A 20,983-nucleotide genomic window follows, 5' to 3' on the forward strand; every position below is an offset into this window, starting at 1 on the left:
CTCCCCCATCGTACTGATACAGGTTGGGCGACAACTGCAGCACAGCAATAATGTGGGACTGTGGGGCAGGTTAGCCCCAGATGCGGAAGGTTCCCTCTCCCCCTGTTGTGTGCTTTTCCAACAGCAACTACACCATAGTGACAGCGCAGAATCAGACCACTGTTTTTGGACCACTCGACAGCAAGGCCTCACCAACACTTTGAGTAGCAGTATGCATACAACTTTAAGGCTGTCAGTCCCTCAGGCAAAGAACTGTCACTTCAATGTTCTGTACAACTTCTGGCAAACTGTTGGCACTAAATACATGTTAAATGGTAGTAAAGCAAGCCCTCACGCAGAGGTTGTAGTTATGTCCTCCAAGCAACAGTAGAAGTTGTGGGTCGGCCATTTTGGTTCTCCAGAGAGGAAAAGCCAAGAAGTTTTGGGAACCCTGTTCTTAAGGCAATGCTGTCTTTTTGCCCACCAGGTCCACCCCCAATTGTCTTTCGATCTGCAAACGGAATGACATACCCTCCAACATCTCTCTGATGAAAATAGGGACATCCCTTTCCACAATGATAATTTTACTATTTATACCCCAACCATCTTACTGGGCTGGCCCAGCCACTCTGGGCAGATTCCAACATATATAAAAACATAATAAAACATTGAAGAACTTCCCTATACAGGATTACTTTCAGACGGCTTGGGGGGCAGATAACTCCATACCCTCCAACATTTCTCCAGTGGAAATAAGGACATCCTAAGGAAAAGTGGGACATTCCAGGATCAAATCAGAAACTGGGAAGGCTTCTCTAAATCAGGGGCGTCCCTGGAAAATAGGGATACTTGGAGGGTCTGGAATTACCAGCCACCGGACTAAAAGAAAATAGTACAGAAGGTTTGGATTTAAGCTGCCAGAGTGCTACTTGACTAGGCAAGGTAAAGGGACCCCTGACCATTAGGTCCAGTCGCGGATGACTCTGGGGTTGCGGCGCTCATCTCACTTTATTGGCGTACAGCTTCCGGGTCATGTGGCCAGCATGACTAAGCTGCTTCTGGCGAACCAGAGCAGCGCACGGAAACGCCGTTTACCTTCCCGCCGGAGCGGTACCTATTTATCTACTTGCACTTTGACGTGTTTTTGAACTGCTAGGTGAGCAGAAGCAGGGACTGAGCAACGGGAGCTCACCCCGTCGCGGGGATTCGAACCACCGACCTTCTGATCGGAAAGCCCTAGGCTCTGTGGTTTAACCCACAGCGCCACCCGCGTCCCTGTCACTTTACTACTTGGCCTAAAATACAAATATTCCACTGGCTTGTGGATTAACTGGGTTTCAACCCTCCCTGGGAATGGGTTTTATTTTCCCTACTGCTGCCCCTTTGCGACCACTTATTTCTACGCCACCATCTGGCTATAAAAATCCACTTCCTGGCTGAAAAAGCCACCTCTCATCCCAAGATGGCTAGGGACATGGGAAGCTGTCATCCCATTCAGTTCTGTCTACACTGATTGGCTGGGCTCTCCAGGGTTTCAGACATGGGTAATTCTTCCCTGGGTCCAGGGAAGCTTGGACCCAGAATCCTTTCCCCAAATACACAAATACCAAATACACCAATGCAGAATTTGAGCTAATCATTTGCAGGCATTAGTGATATAATTAATATACAGGAAGAGGAAGGAGAATTAACATTGCAAATCTTCTCAGTATTTACCCTGAGACACTGGGGTACTCAGGTTCACAATGAAACTATGGAAATAGGAGCACTGGTCCATTGATCTTTTTGTAAGCACTTCTTGGGCTTGAATGCAGGAAAAAAAGATTTTGTATTTATTGTTGCATGATGTTTTATTGATTTATTTTTTTTGGGGGGGGGGAAATATTGTGAGCCACTTCCTGATGAAAGGAATGTGGGACATGAATTATTAAAAATAAAAATAAAATTTAATACATTCAACTCCAGGTTGGGCAAAAGCCTTTGGAGTGGCAGTGGGACATTAATATGTATTCATTTCATCATTATTAATATTCCCTCAATTAACACTTGCCTCCAGGCGTCCCCTAACTCAGTTGCTCAGCACTGCCAGCTTGCAGAACAAGTTCAGCCAGGACTGCTCCAGGAGGAAAAGGTGAGTGCATAGGACTTCCCCATAAGCAATGAAATTGTGGGCTCTGGGAATGCAAAGCAGGAAGTGACATCAGAACGATGGGACAGAGAGAACCCTTGTCTGGATTCTTCAAGGGCTAATCTTTCATCATCTTAAAAAGAAGAGACATTACTTTGGCCACCTCATGAGAAGAGGGAAAGACCCTGATGTTGGGAAAGATGGAGGGCACAAGGAGAAGGGGACGACAGAGGACGAGATGGTTGGACAGTGTTCTCGAAGCTACAAACATGAGTTTGACCAAGCTGCGGGAGGCAGTGGAAGACAGGAGTGCCTGGCGTGCTCTGGTCATGGGGTCACGAAGAGTCGGACACGACTAAATGACTAAACAACAACAACATTTCATCCAGCCTTCACCAGCAAGACCATGTGCCATTGGACTCCAACTCCCATCATCCCCCTGCCAGCACAGCTAGGAAGGGTTGGGGAAGATGGGGTGTTGGAGTCCAACAACACATGGCGGGTACCAGGCTGGTGGAGACCACTTTGCCCTTCTCTTCACCCCTGAAGCTCCTCCCTGGCCATTCTCCCTCCACAATCTCTTCTCTCTCTGGTTGCCCTGTCTCATCTTTCCCTTCTTCGCCTGACCCACTCCCTTTCCCCAGCTCTCCTTTATCAGCAGCCTACCATTCCACAGCTACTAGAGGAGAACACAGATGGGTGGCAGAGCACATCCTTTGCAGGCAGGAAAGTTCCTGGCGCAATTCCAGGCATCTCCAGGCAGGGCTAGGAAAGACTCTCCTGCCCCAAAACCCTCGCCAGGCAGTGTGGACAATACTGAGCTGGATGGATCAGTGATTAGATTATGTAACAAACCTAGACAGCATCTTAAAAAGCAGAGACATCACCTTGCCAACAAAGGTCCATATAGCAAAAGCTATGGTTTTCCCGGTAGTGATGTATGGAAGTGAGAGCTGGACCATAAAGAAGGCTGATCGCCGAAGAATTGATGCTTTTGAATTATGGCGCTGGAGGAGACTCTTGAGAGTCCCATGGACTGCAAGAAGATCAAACCTCTCCATTCTGAAGGAAATCAGCCCTGAGTGCTCACTGGAAGGACAGATCCTGAAGCTGAGGCTCCAAGACTTTGGCCACCTCATGAGAAGAGAAGACTCCCTGGAAGAGACCCTGATGTTGGGAAAGATGGAGGGCAGAAGGAGAAGGGGACAACAGAGGACGAGATGGCTGGACAGTGTTCTTGAAGCTAAGAACATGAGTTTGACCAAACTGCGGGAGGCAGTGGAAGACAGGAGCAGTGGCGTAGCGTGGGTTGTCAGCACCCGGGGCAAGGCAAGTAATTTGCGCCCCCTAACCCGTGGATTTGCGCCCCCTAACCTGTGGATTTGCGCCCCCTAACCCTACCCCCCAGATGTTGCGCCCGGTGCGGCCGGCCCCTCCTGCACCCCCCACGCTACGCCACTGGAGAGGAGTGCCTGGCGTGCTCTGGTCCATGGGGTCACGAAGAGTCGGACACGACTGAACAACTAAACAACAACAAAACAGTTTCTAATACTGCTCTACCCCACTGGGGGCATCCCAGAAATGCTGGTGTTGGTTACATGGCACTCTGCACATGCTCAAAGGCATGGCCTCCTTTTTCCGAGGTGGAACCCAGGCAGCCAGAATGTACACTGATTCCGCTTTAGCCTTGCCTGCTGATTGGCTAACCAAACCTCCCACAGGGACAGCTCTACGTGGGATGGAAAACGTTTTGCCCGCTGCCCCGAAGCCGGGATGGTAAGTCAAGCCTACAATTAAAGTGACATCTCAGTGTGCATTGTGCCTCACCAATGACTCATTCCTCCGCTGGACGCCACTTCCTGCAAAGCTTCTGGGGACTGTAGCCTATGGAAGCCGGTGAACGGAGGAAAAGGCCTCCCTTTGGCCACGCAGCTGCTCTACACATCACCGGCTGGGCCAAAATGCCTAGATCCAAGTCCTACCCACCGCCAACAAGCCTCAACAGCAGAAAAAAGTTATTTGAATAGCCTGCATGAAATAATATTAATTTTAAAAACTGCAAAGCAATTGGGAGGATGGAATGCTGGGTGCACACTTGTTTGAGTTGGATAACGTAAACATTTAAATATTTCAACAGTGTTTGAAAAGGTAAGGAGTGCATAGCATCGTGTGAGCTTTTACATTTTTTATTTATTCGTTATAAAACAAATCCCCTAGGCGTTGTATATAGACCCTCCCAAAAATAATCAGAATAAAAATGTAATCATAAAGCCATACTTCCATAAAAGCACAATAAACTTGAGAAGCAACCACATTAAAAAACCAACAGCAGCAGCAGCAACAACACAACATATGATGAACAGCGCAAAACTAAAAAAAGCCACCAGACACTAAAACCACCAACCAAACCAGAGGGACTTAAAGGCAGATTGTAAAAGGCCTGAACAACAACAGACAAGTCTTAACTTGATGCTGCAAAGATAGCAATGCAGGCACCAGGCGAGTTTCATTAGGGAGAGCTTCCAAAACTGGGATCCCACCTATTAAAGAGGCCCCGAATTACCAGCATAGTTGGTTACTTCCATTTCAGCCTTCAGTCTTCGGTGGAAGCACCGTAATATTCCTTATCAATAATTTGTGCATCACAGTAAAGCAACAGGTCAGGATTTAAGTTGGCAACCTGGGCAACTCTGCTCCATCCCTCGAGTGCATGGAGGAAACAAACCACAGTCCTTGACTAACTGTCCTGTCCAAACCATAGCTGTCCACGTTTCCCGTTTTTTTTAAGGGAAATCCCCTTATTCCGAATAGGATTCCTTGCAAGAAAAGGGAAAAGTTGACAGCTATGTGTCTAAACTAGTGCTTGTGGTTTCTTTCACTGCAACAAGCCCCGGCTACAGATCATGGTTTGCTTGTCACGTGACAGTGAATTCCATACACTAATAACCACTATCGAGAAGTATCTGTAGGCATTAAGTTGCTCAGTGTCTAATTGGCTCTGCAAAATGGCAGCAGTAGAAAGCTTGCTGACATCTCCCACCTAACTGCTTGGGCACTCTGAAGATTCAATTCTGGCACCCAAACATCCAAAACATTATTTCAACCCATCCCTACTGCCAAAAAGCAGAGCCCATGAGACCTGAAACTTTGCTTTTTGTTGCATTCCAGAGAGACTTTTCTCTTCTATACGCACTACAGAAGAAAACATCAGACACTAAATCCAGACTTCCAAGGCCCAGCTGGAATCTCTGTTTATATGTGAGGCTGATGAGTTAGGAGGAAAATGACAGTCGACTCTATGTTGGTAACGGGTAGCCCAGGTGTGGGAAATCTTTGTCCCTGAATTACAACACCCATCGTCCCCAGCAAGCATGACCAACAACCACAGATTCCCCACACTTGGGGTAGCCACCACAACCAGGATGTGATCTTGGTCTACATGCCTATATGTTTCCTAGACCTTTCTGCAAAAGTGCAGAATACAAGTGCAATAAATAAATAAATAAATGGATCCAATGTTGTTCATTGTTGCCATCATGGTCTGCAGCGATTCATGGTTCTGATTTCTAGCCTAAACCCATAATCCAGTCAGGCATGCTTAGAGGGCCGGATTTATGATCTAAATCTATTTGCTATCCATTTTGGGGTGTGTTATATCTTGTACTCACAGCTTTCTTGCCCCTTTTGATCTATCTGTAGAAAATGCTCTTACGCATCCTTCTCTCAGACACAACATATTCACATTTAATCTTTCCTCACGAGGGAAATTGTTTGTTGCTCTAATCGTTCTTGTCGCTCTTCTCCAAAACTCTTCCGACTCAAAGTGAGGGGCCTGAAGAAAACAACACTTCCCAATGCCAGGCTGGGAGACATGGGTTCAAATCATTCCGACCTTAACTGCTGCAGGATAATGTCAAATAGCTCAGAGCTGCTCAGTCGGTTGAGCATGAGACTCTTAATCGCAGTGTTGTGGGTCTGAGCCCCACTTTGGTCAAAAGATTCTTGCATTGCAGGGAGCTGGCCTAGATGACCCTTCTGGTGCCTTGCAGCTCTGTGATTAAATGATTCTAAGGTGGCAGACATTAGATCTGGCAACTGGATAGGCACAGTGGAAGCTACTGTCACTAAGGCCTGCCTGACCCAGAACATTTTATAGTCCTTTCAGGTGAAAGAACCAATGGCAAGTGAGAGTAGGCAGGTCACACCACGGCACAGAACTACTGTATTTTTCGCTCCAAAAGACGCACCCGACCATAAGAGGCACCCAGTTTTTAGAGGAGGAAAACAAGATATTCTGAATCAAATGTTGTTGAAGAGGCTTTGTGCGGCTATCCCTGAAGCTAGAACAGCAAGAGGGATTGCTGCGCAGCCTGCATTCGCTCCATAAGATGCACACACATCCCCCCTTACTTTTTGGGAGGGGAAAGGTGCATCTTATAGAGCGAAAAATACGGTATTTCATTATCCAGAGAACCCTCTTACCTGCAGATTGAGAGTGGCTTGCTATGTGGGGTTAGTTGTAGAAACCCTGAAGATTCCCAATCCGAGCCTTAGGACAGGAATGGAGAGCCTGTGGACTCCAGATCTTGTTGGATTCCAGATCCTATCAGCCCCAGGCGGCAGTTGCTAAGCAGTCCCTAATTCATTCATAATATTCCTAAATAATCAGATGCTATACAAAACTTAAAGACGTGGGTGGCGCTGTGGTCTAAACCACTGAGCCTAGGGCTTGCCGACTGGAAGATTGGCGGTTCAAATCCCCGCGACAGGGTGAGCTCCCGTTGCTCGGTTCCAGCTCCTGCCAACGTAGCAGTTTGAAGTGCAAGTAAATAAATAGGTACCATTCCGGCAGAAAGTTAAATGCCGTTGCTCTGAAGCGGCTTAGTCCTGCTGGCCACATGACACGGAAAAACTGTCTGCGGACAAACATCGGCTCCCTCGGCCAGTAAAGCGAGATGAGTGCCACAACCCCAGAGTTGTTCGCGACTGGACCTAACTGTCGGGGTCCTTTATACAAAACTTAAGCACTTTGTTTTGCAGGTCAGCCCAACTAGCTAAGGTCCCAGCCTTCCCAGGATGTATCCTCTGAACTTTGCAGCAAGGAATATTCATTTGTTCATTCGTAAGCATCAAGTTCCAATTAATTTTCCCACAATCCTGCCACTTGCTGTTCAGAATACATGCTCTCCTTCTGCCCCTCCCATGAAGCCAGCAACCCTTTCCTATTTCAGGCTGCTGTCCTGAGCCAATCACAGTCAATTCGATAGTTCAGGGCAGGCCTTTCAACCTTTAATTTATCCTCATTGTTAAGCGGAGTGCTTTTTCATACATTATGCAGAGGGAAACCTAGGTCGGTCACTGAGTGTGCACTCAGCAGGGAGCCTGCAGCCCATCGCAGGTCCGACTAGCATGCCTCCACAATATGCATGTTTGCAAAAGACCTGCTTGTTGCAGCTGCATGCATTCATACACAAACATACATCTAAACAATGCAATATGCCATGGGTAGACAAACTAAGGCCCGGGGGCCGGATCTGGCCCAATCGCCTTTTAAATCCGCTCCACGGACGGTCTGGGAATCAGCGTATTTTTACATGAGTAGAATGTGTCCTTTTATTTAAAATGCATCTCTGGGGTATTTGTGGGGCCTGCCTGGTGTTTTACATGAGTAGAATGTGTGCTTTTATTTAAAATGCATCTCTAGGTTATTTGTGGGGCATAGGAATTTGTCCATTTTTTTTCTTCCAAAATATAGTCCGGCCCCCCACAAGGTCTGAGGGACAGTGGACCGGCCCCCTGCTGAAAAAGTTTGCTGACCCCTGCAGTATGTGACACGGCCCCAGTAGGCACCACCCTAAGGCATAGAGAGGTAGACTGAATGCCATTAAGGGCCAAACCAACCTAGCAGTTCGAAAGCACGTCAAAGTGCAAGTAGATAAATAGGTACCGCTCTGGCGGGAAGGTAAATGGCGTTTCCGTGCGCTGCTCTGGTTCGCCAGAAGTGGCTTAGTCATGCTGGCCACGTGACCCGGAAGCTGTTTGCCGGCTCCCTCAGCCGATAAAGCGAAATGAGCGCCGCAACCCCAGAGTCAGTCACGACTGGACCTAACGGTCAGGGGTCCCTTTACCTTTAGATCTCACATGAGTTAGCCCTGGCATGGATGATGCACTTAAAATAAAGAGTTGGTACAGGGCTTGTGCGGAGGAGAAAAGCCAAACTGGAGGCTCCCACACCTGCTTTTTCGCAATGGGATGAAAGCCCCCAATAGTAACAAGTGTCAAGTCCAAAGCCTGTTATGCTATGCATGCTTACTGGGGTGGGAACCCAACTGAATACAGTGGGGCTTACTAGAGAGTAAAAAGAGACACAGGATAAGGCTGTAAGGGAGGCAGAGCAGATGCTAGTGTGTCACGTGCCAACAGGGAAGTTCTCCTGCACAAGCTCCACTGAAACAAAGGGAACTGCACAAGCGTGCTAACTGGGTTCCACCTCAAGTTAATTATTGGAGGGCGGGGTGCCACTTGGTTCTTGTCTACAGTCACCCAAATGTCTTCAGCTGACCATGTATTATTTCATTACTTTGAAAGGGCCGAGACTTGGCACTACTAACAGGTCCCAGGGGCTAAATGCCAGCAAATCCTGGCTCAAATTAAGCCGCAGAGACATCATCCAGGTCATGGCAGGCCAAGAGCAAAAGAAAACGGAACTCACATCATTTACAATAAGTGCACATTCATGCTAATAAATGGCCACATGGAGGTGTGATTATATGGATACAGAACAAAAGCCAATTGACTGTATATGTGCATATACTCAAAGAAAATCCCCACATCTAGACTCTTCTTCCACCCCGAAATCAGGCCCATTTTTACAAATGCACTATGTGTGAAATATGCACACACATATATATTTGGAAATGTGAATTCAACTACACACACACACACACACAGCTACCAATGCAGGAAGTGAGCACAGATACACACAGGAGCTTCTTCACGAGCACATACACAGATGTGGAAATCTTCAAGTATTTTCCAAATCTGAATGTACAGACAAAGGGAAATGTATAATTATTATTCCTGCCCTTCAAATTAGAACAGACGTGTGCATAGCCACAGAAACATAAAACCAACCACACCGGACACACACACACACCAGCACAGCCACCTGGGTTTCCTTCGTTCACAATCATTCAGTATAATGATGGAAGCAAACAAAGTGTCCATCCTTTGAACAACAGATTCCTTTCTTCAAAGGTATGCAAGATGGGGGATCTGAAAATGGACTTTCTGCATGGGCTACCGACACTCCCAACTTATCCCTGTGCCTTCATGTCAGCTGAGAATTATAAACAACTCATCCACAGAAGGTTCAGCTGCCTCTCTCCAGCTCACACTACCAAACTCTTCGCCTACGGGGCTTCATCTTCCTCTCTTGTACACACACACACACATGCCACTTAACACAGATGAGAAACTCCTTGGCACACTTCAACTTTCCTATTTTTGAGGGGGCTATACTAAGTGGATAGGGACACGGGTGGCACTGTGGGTAAAACCTCAGCGCCTAGGACCTGCCGATCGCATGGTCGGCGGTTCGAATCCCCGCGGCTGGGTGCGCTCCCGTCGTTCGGTCCCAGCACCTGCCAACCTAGCAGTTCGAAAGCACCCCCGGGTGCAAATAGATAAATAGGGACCACTTACCAGCAGGAAGGTAAATGGCGTTCCATGTGCTGCGCTGGCTCGCCAGATGCAGCTTGTCACGCTGGCCATGTGACCTGGAAGTGTCTACGGACAGCGCTGGCTCCCAGCCTCTAGAGTGAGATGAGCGCACAACCCTAGAGTCTGGCAAGACTGGCCTGTACGGGCAGGGGTACCTTTACCTTTTATACTAAGTGGATGAGCACAAACTTTGCTCCAGTTCATCGCCACTGAAAATGATCAGGGAGCAAGGGACAGGTAAGACTCCTACCTGAGATCGTGGGCAGCCACTGCCAGTCTGAGGAGACAGCACTGGGTGAAGAAGAACCAACAGCCTCATCTAGTCTTTAAGACCGTTAGGTCCAGTCGTGGTCGACTCTGGGGTTGCGACACTCATCTTGCTTTATTGGCCGAGGGAGCCGGTGTACAGCTTCTGGGTCATGTGGCCAGCATGCTTAAGCCGCTTCTGGTGAACCAGAACAGTGCACGGAAACGCTGTTTACCTTCCCGCCGGAGGGGTACCTATTTATCTACTTGCACTTTGATGTGCTTTCAAACTGCTAGGTTGGCAGGAGCAGGGACCGAGCAATGGGAGCTCACCCCGTCGTGGGGATTCGAACCGCCGACCTTCTGATTGGCACGTCCTAGGCTCTGTGGTTTAACCCACAGCGCCACCCGCGTCCCACTAGTCTTACACACACATAAATCAACTCTTTCAAAGTGATTCGGAGCTATAACAGCAATAACAAAGCATGGAAACAGAGTGCTGGTCATTCCAGGTTAACTTTTGAAAAGGTGCAATTCTATTGGGCTCCGAAACCTTTTTAAACCATTCCTAAAAGTGACCGACTTCCCCCAGTATAACCTTCAATGTTGCCATTGGTATGGTGTTTTCCTCCAGGGCCCTTCACAAACATGACACTTCCTCCAACATGACTGTTCTCTCCTCACTGTGCTCAAAGCTGCTCGCTTCTGCCCCCCCCCTTGCCAAAAAAGGCCTTCACCTGCAAGCTCTGGCATCAAGAGCTTGAGACAAGACTCCCCAGACCGAACTTCTCCAAGTGCATCAGTGCGAGCACATTCTGAATACACCCTTCCTTGTCCTAGACAACCCACATGGGGGAATTGTCAATATTAAATACTGTGGCTGCCTGATCTCTGAGAACATGATTAATTACGGGTTCTACCACACACACACAAAATTAATCTTCACTCCAGTTTCTGTCTGTATTTAAATGAGTTCCCATGAGGGAAGGATGAAGCAGCCCAGAGTAAGGATAGGGCCCTGCCTCACACATCTTCCAGCATCCCCAAGGATTTCAAAGGTAAACAATGGCCACCTTCCTTTTATCCTCCAGAAAATGCTACAAGCTATGTCAACTTCCTACATTCTAGCTCCTCTTAACTAGGGCATTGAGACCCTTAGGAAGATGCTCCCATTGTCTACAGCACGGTTTCTCATGCACAACAGCGGGGGGGGGGGGGAGGGAGAGAAAGACACAGAGATGCACACACAGTCAGTCTCCCTTTGCAAACTGGTGCTCTCCTCCTCTGTGTGCGTTTCAAAAGCTTCAGCCCAGGCTGCTGGTGTGACCATTGCTGAAATGTCTGAAATAGAAAACACCTCTTTGCTGCAAGAGGTGGCAACAGAGATCAATCGGAGGCATGCCTCCGAGCCAACCAGACTATTCCTGGAGGTGTGGTCTTCTTCCCAGGTTCAGCTTTTAAACACCCCTGCCGCTTGCTGTCTGCCGGAATTCCAAAATTCTCCATCATACACTGTTCCAGCAGCTAATTACAGTCTTCTTGTCTTCTTGAAACAGCTCTCCCCCCCCGCCCCCACCCCAGCCACCCCTCCGCCTTTGCACTATTGAAAGAAGAAGCCTCTTTCTTTGTCTTACAGAGTAGAAAACCATCTCTCTGCACTCCTTAAGGCAGCTGTTTTGGGGGAGGAGAAATTCCTGGAGATAAGAAAACAGGGTGCATTCCAAGGTCCATGCAAGCAAAAGGGATTCGTGTTGCGATCCATTGCATGTTTACTCCAAATCTCACTATGTATACTCAGTGGGCATTACTCCTTGGTAAATCTGCTAAGGATAGCAGATTCAAGTTCTGGTCCTCCCTGCTTAGAGAAATGCAGCCTTTTCAAGCATCCCAAACACCACACACCTTTTGGTCCATGCAAAGAGGGGCCTTGTTTATAGTTTCAAAGTACTCTCCAGTCCCCAAATGCCAATGCAACCCATATCTACAGGTGACGCCCTCCCACAAACTGCTAGCTACCTATATGACCATGAGGACAGGCAGGTGATCATGTCTCAGCTTAAGCGAGCCCAGGTTCCACATCCTATACATCAGAGTTTCCCAAAACTTTGGGTCTCCAGCTGTTCTTGGGACTACAGTTCTCATCATCCTTGACCACTGGTCCTGCTAGCTGGGGATGGTGGGAGTTGTAGTACAACAACAGCTGGAGACAGCAGTTTGGGAAACCCTGCTCTACATTTATGCTGTTTCCCCATATACCCAGTTCCCAAGAACCATAGCCACCTGGGCATAGAACAAGCAAAGGGAAGCTGTGGTCCTCCAGATGTTGTTGCACTACAACTCCACTAATCTGGGGCTCATGGGAGCTGGACTCCATTAACATCTGGTCCCCCTTCCTGATGTACAACATTTCCTAAAAGGGTGTACAGTGGTACCTCGGATTAAGAACTTAATTCGTTCTGGAGGTCCGTTCTTAACCTGAAACTGTTCTTAACCTGAGGTACCACTTTAGCCAATGGGAGCCTCCCACCGCCATGCAATTTCTGTTCTCATCCTGAAGCAAAGTTCTTAATCTGAGGTACTATTTCTGGGTTAGCGGAGTCTGTAACCTGAAGCGTCTGTAACCTGAGGTACCACTATAATGCCACGAACTTGGCCAACATTGCTGTAGCATCACTAAGTCTCTTCCATATGAACCCCACAACACACACCCCAGTCTGTGCTCCTATATATCCAATCAGCTGGCATCCTGGAAGCTAAGTCACAAGTCAATGGTCTGGCCCACCCACTGGCCAGACCATCCTCCTCCCTTGGGTCACGTCTCTCATACCCAGATCATCTGGAGCCTTGACAGCCACTTCCTAAGTGAAGAACCTGGTCCACACTTTGGGAACTTTGTTGATAAGGTGCCAACCGACACCCTTGGCCCATCTTGGCCTTGTAGAAGTGTGTGTGCGTGTTTTTCATTTGAGCCCAGATCATCTGAAACCATGCCCCTGTTTTTAAAGGCCAGGTAAGCAATACAGGCCACACCTGAGGTGGGGAACCTGTGGCCTCTCTGATGCTGCTGGACTCAAGGGATGATGGAAGTCCAGCAAAATCTGGCAGGCCACAGGCTCCCGGTCCCGGGCTACACGGGGTTTGCTCACCCTCCTCTCTGGTGGGGGGCAGGGGGTCTTCCCCATATCCAGCTGCACCCCACACTCAGCCCGCTGCAACCCCCCACCACTAACCCCCCCCCCCGCACTTCTGCCCCACTGACCTGCTCTGGTCCCTGGAAGCAAATCCGGCACTGCGGGGTCCTCATGCCACTATCCAAGCTGCTGCTAAGCGACACCGAGTCCAAAGCTCCCCCCGCCCCGCCGGCCGCGGGCTGCTGGCCGGGCTGTTGCCCGGGGGGTTGGGGTCGGGGGTCCTTCTCCTCCAGGGCCAGGCTCCGCGGCCGGGTCTCGGCCCCTCCGCCGCCGTAGTATTCGGCCTCATCGTCCTGCCGGGCCGAGCAGTCGGCGAAGGGGGGCCAGCCGCAGCCGCTGCCGCCCAGCGCCCCGCGGCTTCCCCCGGCTCCCGGCTCGGGCTCCGGGCGGCCCCGCCGCATCAACACCAGCAGCTTCAGCTCGTTGAAGAACATGCGGATCCGGTACTTGAACATCATTTACCTCCCCCGGTGGCGGCGGCAGCAGCAGCAGCAACGACGACGGCGGCAGCGTTTAGCTTTCTTGGGGGGCGGCAGGCGGGGGGACGAAAAGGGTAAGGGGCCAAGGGCGCCTAGCTGTGCCCCTGCCCCGCAACGGGGGCCGGGGAAGAAGCGGAGGGGAGGAGCGGCAATGGGGAGCACCGGGGGCCGCAGGGGGGCGAGCGGGGGGCCAGCCTGGGGACCCACATCTCGGGCACAAAAGGCGCCGGCGCTGGGAGAAAGGAAGGCTGCGCGTTTACAGGTGTGTGCAGGGTACCCGGGGTGACGGGGTGCAGGGAAGGAACGAAGGGGCGCAGCCGGGGGCGAGGAGAAGAAAGGCCTTCCAGAGGGGGGTGGCAAGGGGGTTAATCCTGGGACGGGGGAGTCTGTTGCTGGGGGTCTGGGATAAGGGCAGGGGGGTGAGGAGGGGGTACGACGGGTGGGCCTGGCCAGAGGCGCAGGGGATGCGCTGGGGCGAAGGCGGAGGCGCAAAGGCGGCCCCGGTGGGCGAGCGGCGCGCTCCGCTCCCTCCCGGGGCGGGTCTGCTTCCCCTAGGACGCGGCGCGCTCCGTAGGTCCCTCTCGGACCCCTCTCGGACAGCCCGCGCCCGGATTCCCGGGGGCCATGGCTGGCAGCGCGAGAGAATCGCTTTCCCGGCGTCCGGGGCCTGCGAGCGGCTCCTCGGAGGAGCGCGGAACGGGGGCCGGGTGGGTGGAGGCGGCCGAGGCTCCGGCAGCCAGCGCGCCGCGATCGCTCCTTCTCCTCTCCGCTCTTCCGCTGCTGCCGGGCGCGGACGAGGCGCCTCTTACTCTCCGGGACGTGGAGTGCGTCTAGCCGCCGCCAGGCCCTTGTCCGCCGCCGCCTCCTCCCCTCGGGGGGCCGGCTGGGCAGCTGCAATCGCAGGCGGCTCTTTTGTCTGCAGAGCTACGGGCATGTCCGCTCCCTCCTGCAGCCGCAGCCGCGCCAGCGGGCCTGGAGAAGCCGCATCCCGGCTCCGCTCGAGCCGATCTCCCGCAGGAAGGCAGGCAGGCAGGCAGGCGGGCGGCGTTCGGCCCCAAGCTTGGCTCGTCTGGATCGGGCGTCGGCGTCGGCGCGGGGCGCGCGGCTCCGGTTCTGCGGCGGCCCCTGGCGAAGCCGCGGCTCTTTATACGGCCGCCCCCCGGCATGCAACAGGGCTTCGTCCCCGGGCGCCCCCCACCGCGCGGGGTTGCCAGCGGCCCCTACGCAGCCTCCTGCAGCCGCCCCCGAGGTCCGGGGGCTGGGGCGCGCGGCAGCCCGGATGGCAACGGTGGCAGCGGCGGTGGCGGTGGCGGCGGCTCAAGGCTGGGGAATATGGCTTCTCCTTCCGGTACAGCATGTTAAATAAAACATTTCGGGAGGAGAGCGAGCGAGAGCGCGGAGCGGGTGGCTGGATGGATGGATGTCTGCGCGGGGAGGGGACTCCGGGGCTCAGAGGCGGGCCGGCGGCGGCCCCAAACCGAGGGGCTGGTGCGTAACCGCTGCGCCACCGACCTCGACCACGTGGAGGGGGGAGAAAAATGAGTCCCCGGGAAATGTGAAAAGTGCCCGGGCAGACATCCTCCTCCCCTTTCCCCCCCTCCAGACACATCTGAGAGATTCCTAGATAGAGGCAGGGGAGGGGTTTCGGGGTGGGGGAGAGAAAGAAGCCATTTTATTTTATGTTACATTTTTATTTTATTTTATTTTTTAAGAAAACCGGCTTGCCATATCCATCTGGCTGATAAAATCACATCTCGAAATTCGACCGTTTGGAGAGATGGTTGGAATCCGCGGAAAAACCGCACTAGAAACCAGCAACGTACCTTTCCCTTCCCCAGGAGGAAGGAGACTCGCAGTATTTGCGCCCTGACCGAGTTTGCACCTTGGCCAATCCTGTGTGTAGGATTCCAGTTCTACTGAACTATCGGAATAGGAATTTGCCTCCACCTGCTAAAGCTCCAATTATGCCTCACTATGCATATGGAGCTCAGGGTGTGGTGTTTAAGAACAAAGGGACTTAAGATATCCACAATGACACAGATTTTTATTTGGGGTGGGGGTGCCAAAAGAGAGGCATATGGCATCCTGTCTTCAGCCTCACCTGTATTACAATACACCTGCTTTAGAGCTGAAACATGAAGTTTGGCAAGCGTGTCAGATTCAAAATTTGACAAGGATCCTTCCCAAAACAATGTCAGCATCAGTTACAAGGCTGAATTGCTCTCCCAATCACATGACAAAAAACGAATGACAGCTGTCTTCTATGTTAGAGTAGAGGTTTTGGTAATCCAGAGAAACCTGCTTTAAGTCAGGGGTGCAATTTAACTCAGTAATTCTGGGCGCCCACAGATGACACCAGGCATGTACAATTCTAGTTTCTCACAGGCCATCAAACTCTTGACATTAAATACCCAGCCCCCCAAATGTATTCTTTTAAAAAACGGAGGAATAATGGAGCCTGCTGTAAATGGGGCTGGGTGTGTGTCTAAACCGATGGTTAATTTTCTAACTATTTCTATTGTTTTCTGTTTACCCAGGGGTAGCCAACATGTTGCCGTCCAGATGTTGCTGGCTTGCAGCTTCCTTCAGCTGCAGCCAACATGGCCAGTGCCCAGGGACGGGGGAAAATTACAGTCCAAAACATATGGAGAGTCCTGTAAAAGGTTAAGTATCAAGACCCCAATATAGAAATAACAAGGTAGTTTAGGCCCAACTGAGGCCCTCTGCACCAAATTCCATGCCTAGTTTAAGTCCCACTGAAATGTGTTCATTCTTATTTATCCAAAGCATTTATTCCCTGCTCTCAGGGCAGCTGTCAATGAGGCACGTTATTTGCAACTAAGGCTGCAATCCTAAACACACTACGGCATGGACACATTCCACCAAACTCAGCAGGAATAGTTTTGGGTAAAGGAGTTTAGGATTGCAGTGTATGTCCCACCCATTTGAGTAGGACTTAACCAGAACAAACATTTCCTGCTATTTTTGAGATCGCAGAAATTTGCTATTTACAACCCTGTCCTCAATTCCACTGAGTTCCCAGATATAGTAGGTGTGTATAAAATCACTGCCTTAATTATTAAGTATTTTGGCTAAGCTTGAATCTCGTAATGCAAATCTCAACACAGGCACATGGATTTAGAGCTGAGTCCAGGGACCTGGGATACAGATTTAGAGCTCAGTGAGGGACCTGGGATACAGATACCTGCTATGTATTTATTATTAAATTTCTGTCCCAGCTTTCCTCCATTCATGGCACTCCCTCATTGCAGTCCTGGGACATGGATGCTCGCAAGCGGGGATGGGGAGACTGGATGAGAATGCAGCTTTACATGCATGTGTGCTTGTGTAAGCCTTTTAAAAATGTATTTTATTTATTACTGTACTAGCAGCCTTGTACCTGTCGTTGCTTGGGAATTCTAAGAAACCAAAAAACCAGTGCAGTTTGATAGTTCATTCTGCCATCTTGATTCAAAACGGTGTCCAATTGTATCCAAACAGAGATGGAAACCACCTCTTTTCTTTCTGGAACCATCCTGCCAAATTTGGTTATGGTATCTTAAGAGGTTGGGACGTGGGTGGCGCTGTGGGTTAAATATGGGTTAAACCACAGAGCCTAGGACGTGCCGATCAGAAGGTTGGCGGTTCGAATCCCTGCGACGGGGTGAGCTCCCATTGCTCGGTCGCTGCTCCTGCCAACCTAGCAGTTCGAAAGCACGTCAAACTGCAAGTAGATCAATAGGTACCGCTCCGGTGGGAAGGTAAATGGCGTTTCCCTGCACTGCTCTGGTTTGCCAGAAGTGGCTTAGTCCTGCTGGCCACATGACCCGGAAGCTGTACGCCGGCTCCCTTGGCCAATAAAGCGAGATGAGCGCCGCAACTCCAGAGTCGGTCACGACTGGACTTAATCGTCAGGGGTCCCTTTACCTTTACTTTATCTTAAGAGGTGCCCCAAATGCATAGGCAGACAACTTTCCAAAATATACCATAGATTACATTACAACATATTCGGACTCCTATCTCCGCGGCGTCTACACTGCCTTGGTCATGTACACAGGAGGAAAATGGCAGAAGGACGTGCTCTGTAGGAGCTGGTTTCAGGTACCAGGCCTGTTGGCAGACCAAGACTGCCTTACGAGTAAATATGTCTGCAAACATGACATGAAGACTGGCAACATGAATCCCACCGTGTGGGAATCCCTTGCCGACAACTGCAGCACCTGGAGGCAGATAGGCTATGTATCCACAACAATGACCAGAGGAGGAATGACGGCTGGGAGGAGTGCGGAGGGAAGAGATACTATGGTGTACTTCTAGGAGCAAAACTGGACGCCTTTATCTGCCCACCTGCAATAAAACATGTCTCTCCCATATCGGTCTCTATAGCCACAGCAGCTGCTGTAAAGCTCCTTTGGTTTGACTTCAGCCCTAAAGGCGTACTGACGGATGCCAGCAACAACATGTATTTTACACTTCCTTCAAGAAGCTCCAGGCGCTGCACATGGCTGTGCTGCCTCATCTTATCTGCACAACAACCCTGCGGGGTATATTAGGCTGACCGGGGGGGGGGGGGAGAGAGAGATTGGTCATTCATGGCTAAGTGGAGATATGAATGAACCTTTGTCTCCCCAGTCCCAGCCTAACATTCTAACCATTACACCACCCTGAGAATACAGAAGTCTCTGTTGTGTTAGATGGAAAAGACAGAAGTAGAGGGAGAGCTTAAGGCAGTGGTTTTTAACCAGTATGCTGTGCCACCCTGGGGTGCCTTGAATGCTGGCCAGGGAGGCCACGGGCAACACTGGCCTCAGTCCCTTTTCCCCTTCCCTCCCTTCTCTGATGACCTCTTGTGTCTCTGCCTCCCAAATCTTGCACAGCTGTTTGTTGCAGCAGCCCTGGCTACAAGCTCCCCAGGTGAATGGTGCCTCTGGGGCTGGCCAGAGGGTGCTGGTTGCCAGGAGCTGAGGCGGCCTCTGAGTAAGAAAACAAGTGGGTGAGGGAGCCCAGCCAGCTGGTCCACCAGCCCTTGCTGTTGGGAATGGAGTATGGACAGACAAAACCACTGCAATGTGCTCTACATGGGGTAACCTTTGAAGGTGACCCGGAAACTACAAGTAATCCAGAATGCAGCAGCTAGACTGGTGACTGGGAGTGGCCGCCGAGACCATATAACACTGGTCCTGAAAGACCTACATTGGCTTCCAGTACGTTTCCGAGCACAATTCAAAGTATTGGTGCTGACCTTTAAAGCCCTAAATGGCCTCGGCCCAGTATACCTGAAGGAGCGTCTCCACCCCCATTGTTCTGCCTGGACACTGAGGTCCAGCACCGAGGGCTTTCTGGCGGTTCCCTCACTGCAAGAAGCAAAGCTACAGGGAACCAGGCAGAGGGCCTTCTTGGTAGTGGCACCTGCCCTGTGGAACGCCCTCCCGTCAGATGTCCAAGAGATAAACAACTACCTGACATTTAGAAGACATCTGAAGGTAGTCCTGTTCAGGGAAGTTTTTAATGTGTGACATTTTCATGTATTTTTAATCTTTGTTGGAAGCTGCCCAAAGTGGCTGGGGAAACCCAGCCAGATGGACGGGGTACAAATAATAAATTATTACAGGGGTGGCGGCAGCGGCTGCCCAGAGGACTCCCAAGGAGAGGGGAGAAGAGGCTGAGGGAACACTCCACAAGGGAGGGTGTTTGAGAAAGGGTGAGAGGCTGCCAGCTCTGCAGGCAAGGGGGGACCTGACTGGGCTCCCAAGCCCCACAGGGGAGCCTCAGAAAGAATGTAGTTGGTCGAGGGAGCCGTGAAGGGTTTGACAAGTAAATGGGAAAGGGCAATGTGTGGCGGGAAGAGAGTGGAGAGTTAGGTAAAGTGGGCTAGGGAAAACTGCAGGTCTGGGGAGGGACTTGGAAGAAGGAGCAGGAGGTGGCAGATATAGAGGGGGCGGCTTTTCTAGGCATCATCACCAGCCTGGAGGGAGGCAGAGAGGTTGGAGTGGGAGGAGGCAGTTGATGCCAGATGAACCTGTTCAGCAACACCATGGAGTGAAGAAGGGAGTGATCCACAAATACAGACACACATGACGAGGGTGGGTTGGGTGTGGAGGAGAATCATCGCCATTCTGGTTAGCATCTTCCTTGCCAGAGTGCTCTCAGTGTGCCTGCTTTATGGAGCAAGATGTTCCCAGGAAGGCTATGAAGAAGACAGTACTCTTCCCCCAAGGATCTTACAGTCAAAAGTGTTGACAGCAGTGGAGAAGGGGAAAGGGAACAAGGAGAGCTGAATGTGAGCAAATGCAACGGCCCACACTTGGCAAAAGCCTCTGCTAAAGGCAGGTTTTCAGAGGGGTTAGAAGGAAGCGGAAGAGGGGGGGCCATGCAGGTGTTCTGGGAAAGGGCTGCAAGCATGGGAGAAAGGGTGGAGTAAGCAGGACACTGACAAACCTAGACAGCATCTTAAAAAGTAGAGACATCACCTTGCCAACAAAGGTCCATATAGTAAAAGCTATGGTTTTCCCAGTAGTGATGTATGGAAGTGAAAGCTGAACCATAAAGAAGGCTGATCGCCGAAGAATTGATGCTTTTGAATTATGGTGCTGGAGGAGACTCTTGAGAGTCCCATGGACTGAAAGAAGATCAAACCTCTCCATTCTGAAGGAAATCAGCCCTGAGTGCTCACTGGAAGGACAGATCCTGAAGCTGAGGCTCCAGTACTTTGGCCACCTCATGAGAAGAGAAGACTCCCTGGAAAAGACCCTGATGTTGGGAAAGATGGAGGGCACAAGGAGAAGGGGACAACAGAGATGGTTGGACAGTGTTGTCGAAGCTACCAGCATGAGTTTGACCAAACTGCGGGAGGCAGTGGAAGACAGGAGTGCCTGGTGTGCTCTGGTCCAGGGGGTCACGAAGAGTCGGACACGACTAAACAACTAAACAACAACAACAACAACAAGCAGGACACTTCTGGGTGACTTAAGGATGAAACTAGAGAGCATAAATAGGCAGCAAAGGTTACAACAATCTGGTAACTTATAGGTGACATTAATGTGTCCAAAGGATAATTTATTCTCTTCCAACCTGATGCTCCATAATCATGCTCTAGTGCGCCCCAGTGGTTAAAATTATGTCGTCTGGACAATAGGAGCTATTGCATTATAACCATTTAGGAGATCTTCAGGCGTTCAGTCTTTTACGGAAAGACCATACCTCAGTGACAGAGCTTCTGCCCTCCATGCAGAATGTCT

General features: G+C 50.7%; 2 protein-coding genes across 2 annotated transcripts in view; one reads left to right on the forward strand and one right to left on the reverse strand.

The window, feature by feature from the left end:
* MARCHF9 (membrane associated ring-CH-type finger 9) overlaps positions 1 to 14,328 on the reverse strand; it is a 50,631-nt gene extending 36,303 nt beyond the window's left edge. The window contains exon 1 of the mRNA XM_083729481.1: positions 13,335 to 14,328. Coding sequence (XP_083585607.1) covers positions 13,335 to 13,724 — 390 coding nt within the window. The 5' untranslated portion in view covers positions 13,725 to 14,328. The remainder of the gene's footprint in view (positions 1 to 13,334) is intronic.
* On the forward strand, positions 13,897 to 16,881 carry LOC310839563 (uncharacterized protein; the record flags this gene model as incomplete). The annotated part of the gene is made up of 3 exons (XM_083728197.1): positions 13,897 to 14,007; positions 14,320 to 15,093; positions 16,283 to 16,881. The coding sequence occupies 3 exons, from the start codon at positions 13,897 to 13,899 to the stop codon at positions 16,286 to 16,288; spliced, it is 891 nt and encodes a 296-aa protein (XP_083584323.1). The 3' UTR covers positions 16,289 to 16,881.
* Positions 16,882 to 20,983: the final 4,102 nt, after the last annotated feature.

Source organism: Podarcis gaigeae, assembly GCF_964106915.1.
Source record: "Podarcis gaigeae genome assembly, chromosome: 2".
NCBI lineage: Eukaryota > Metazoa > Chordata > Lepidosauria > Squamata > Lacertidae > Podarcis > Podarcis gaigeae.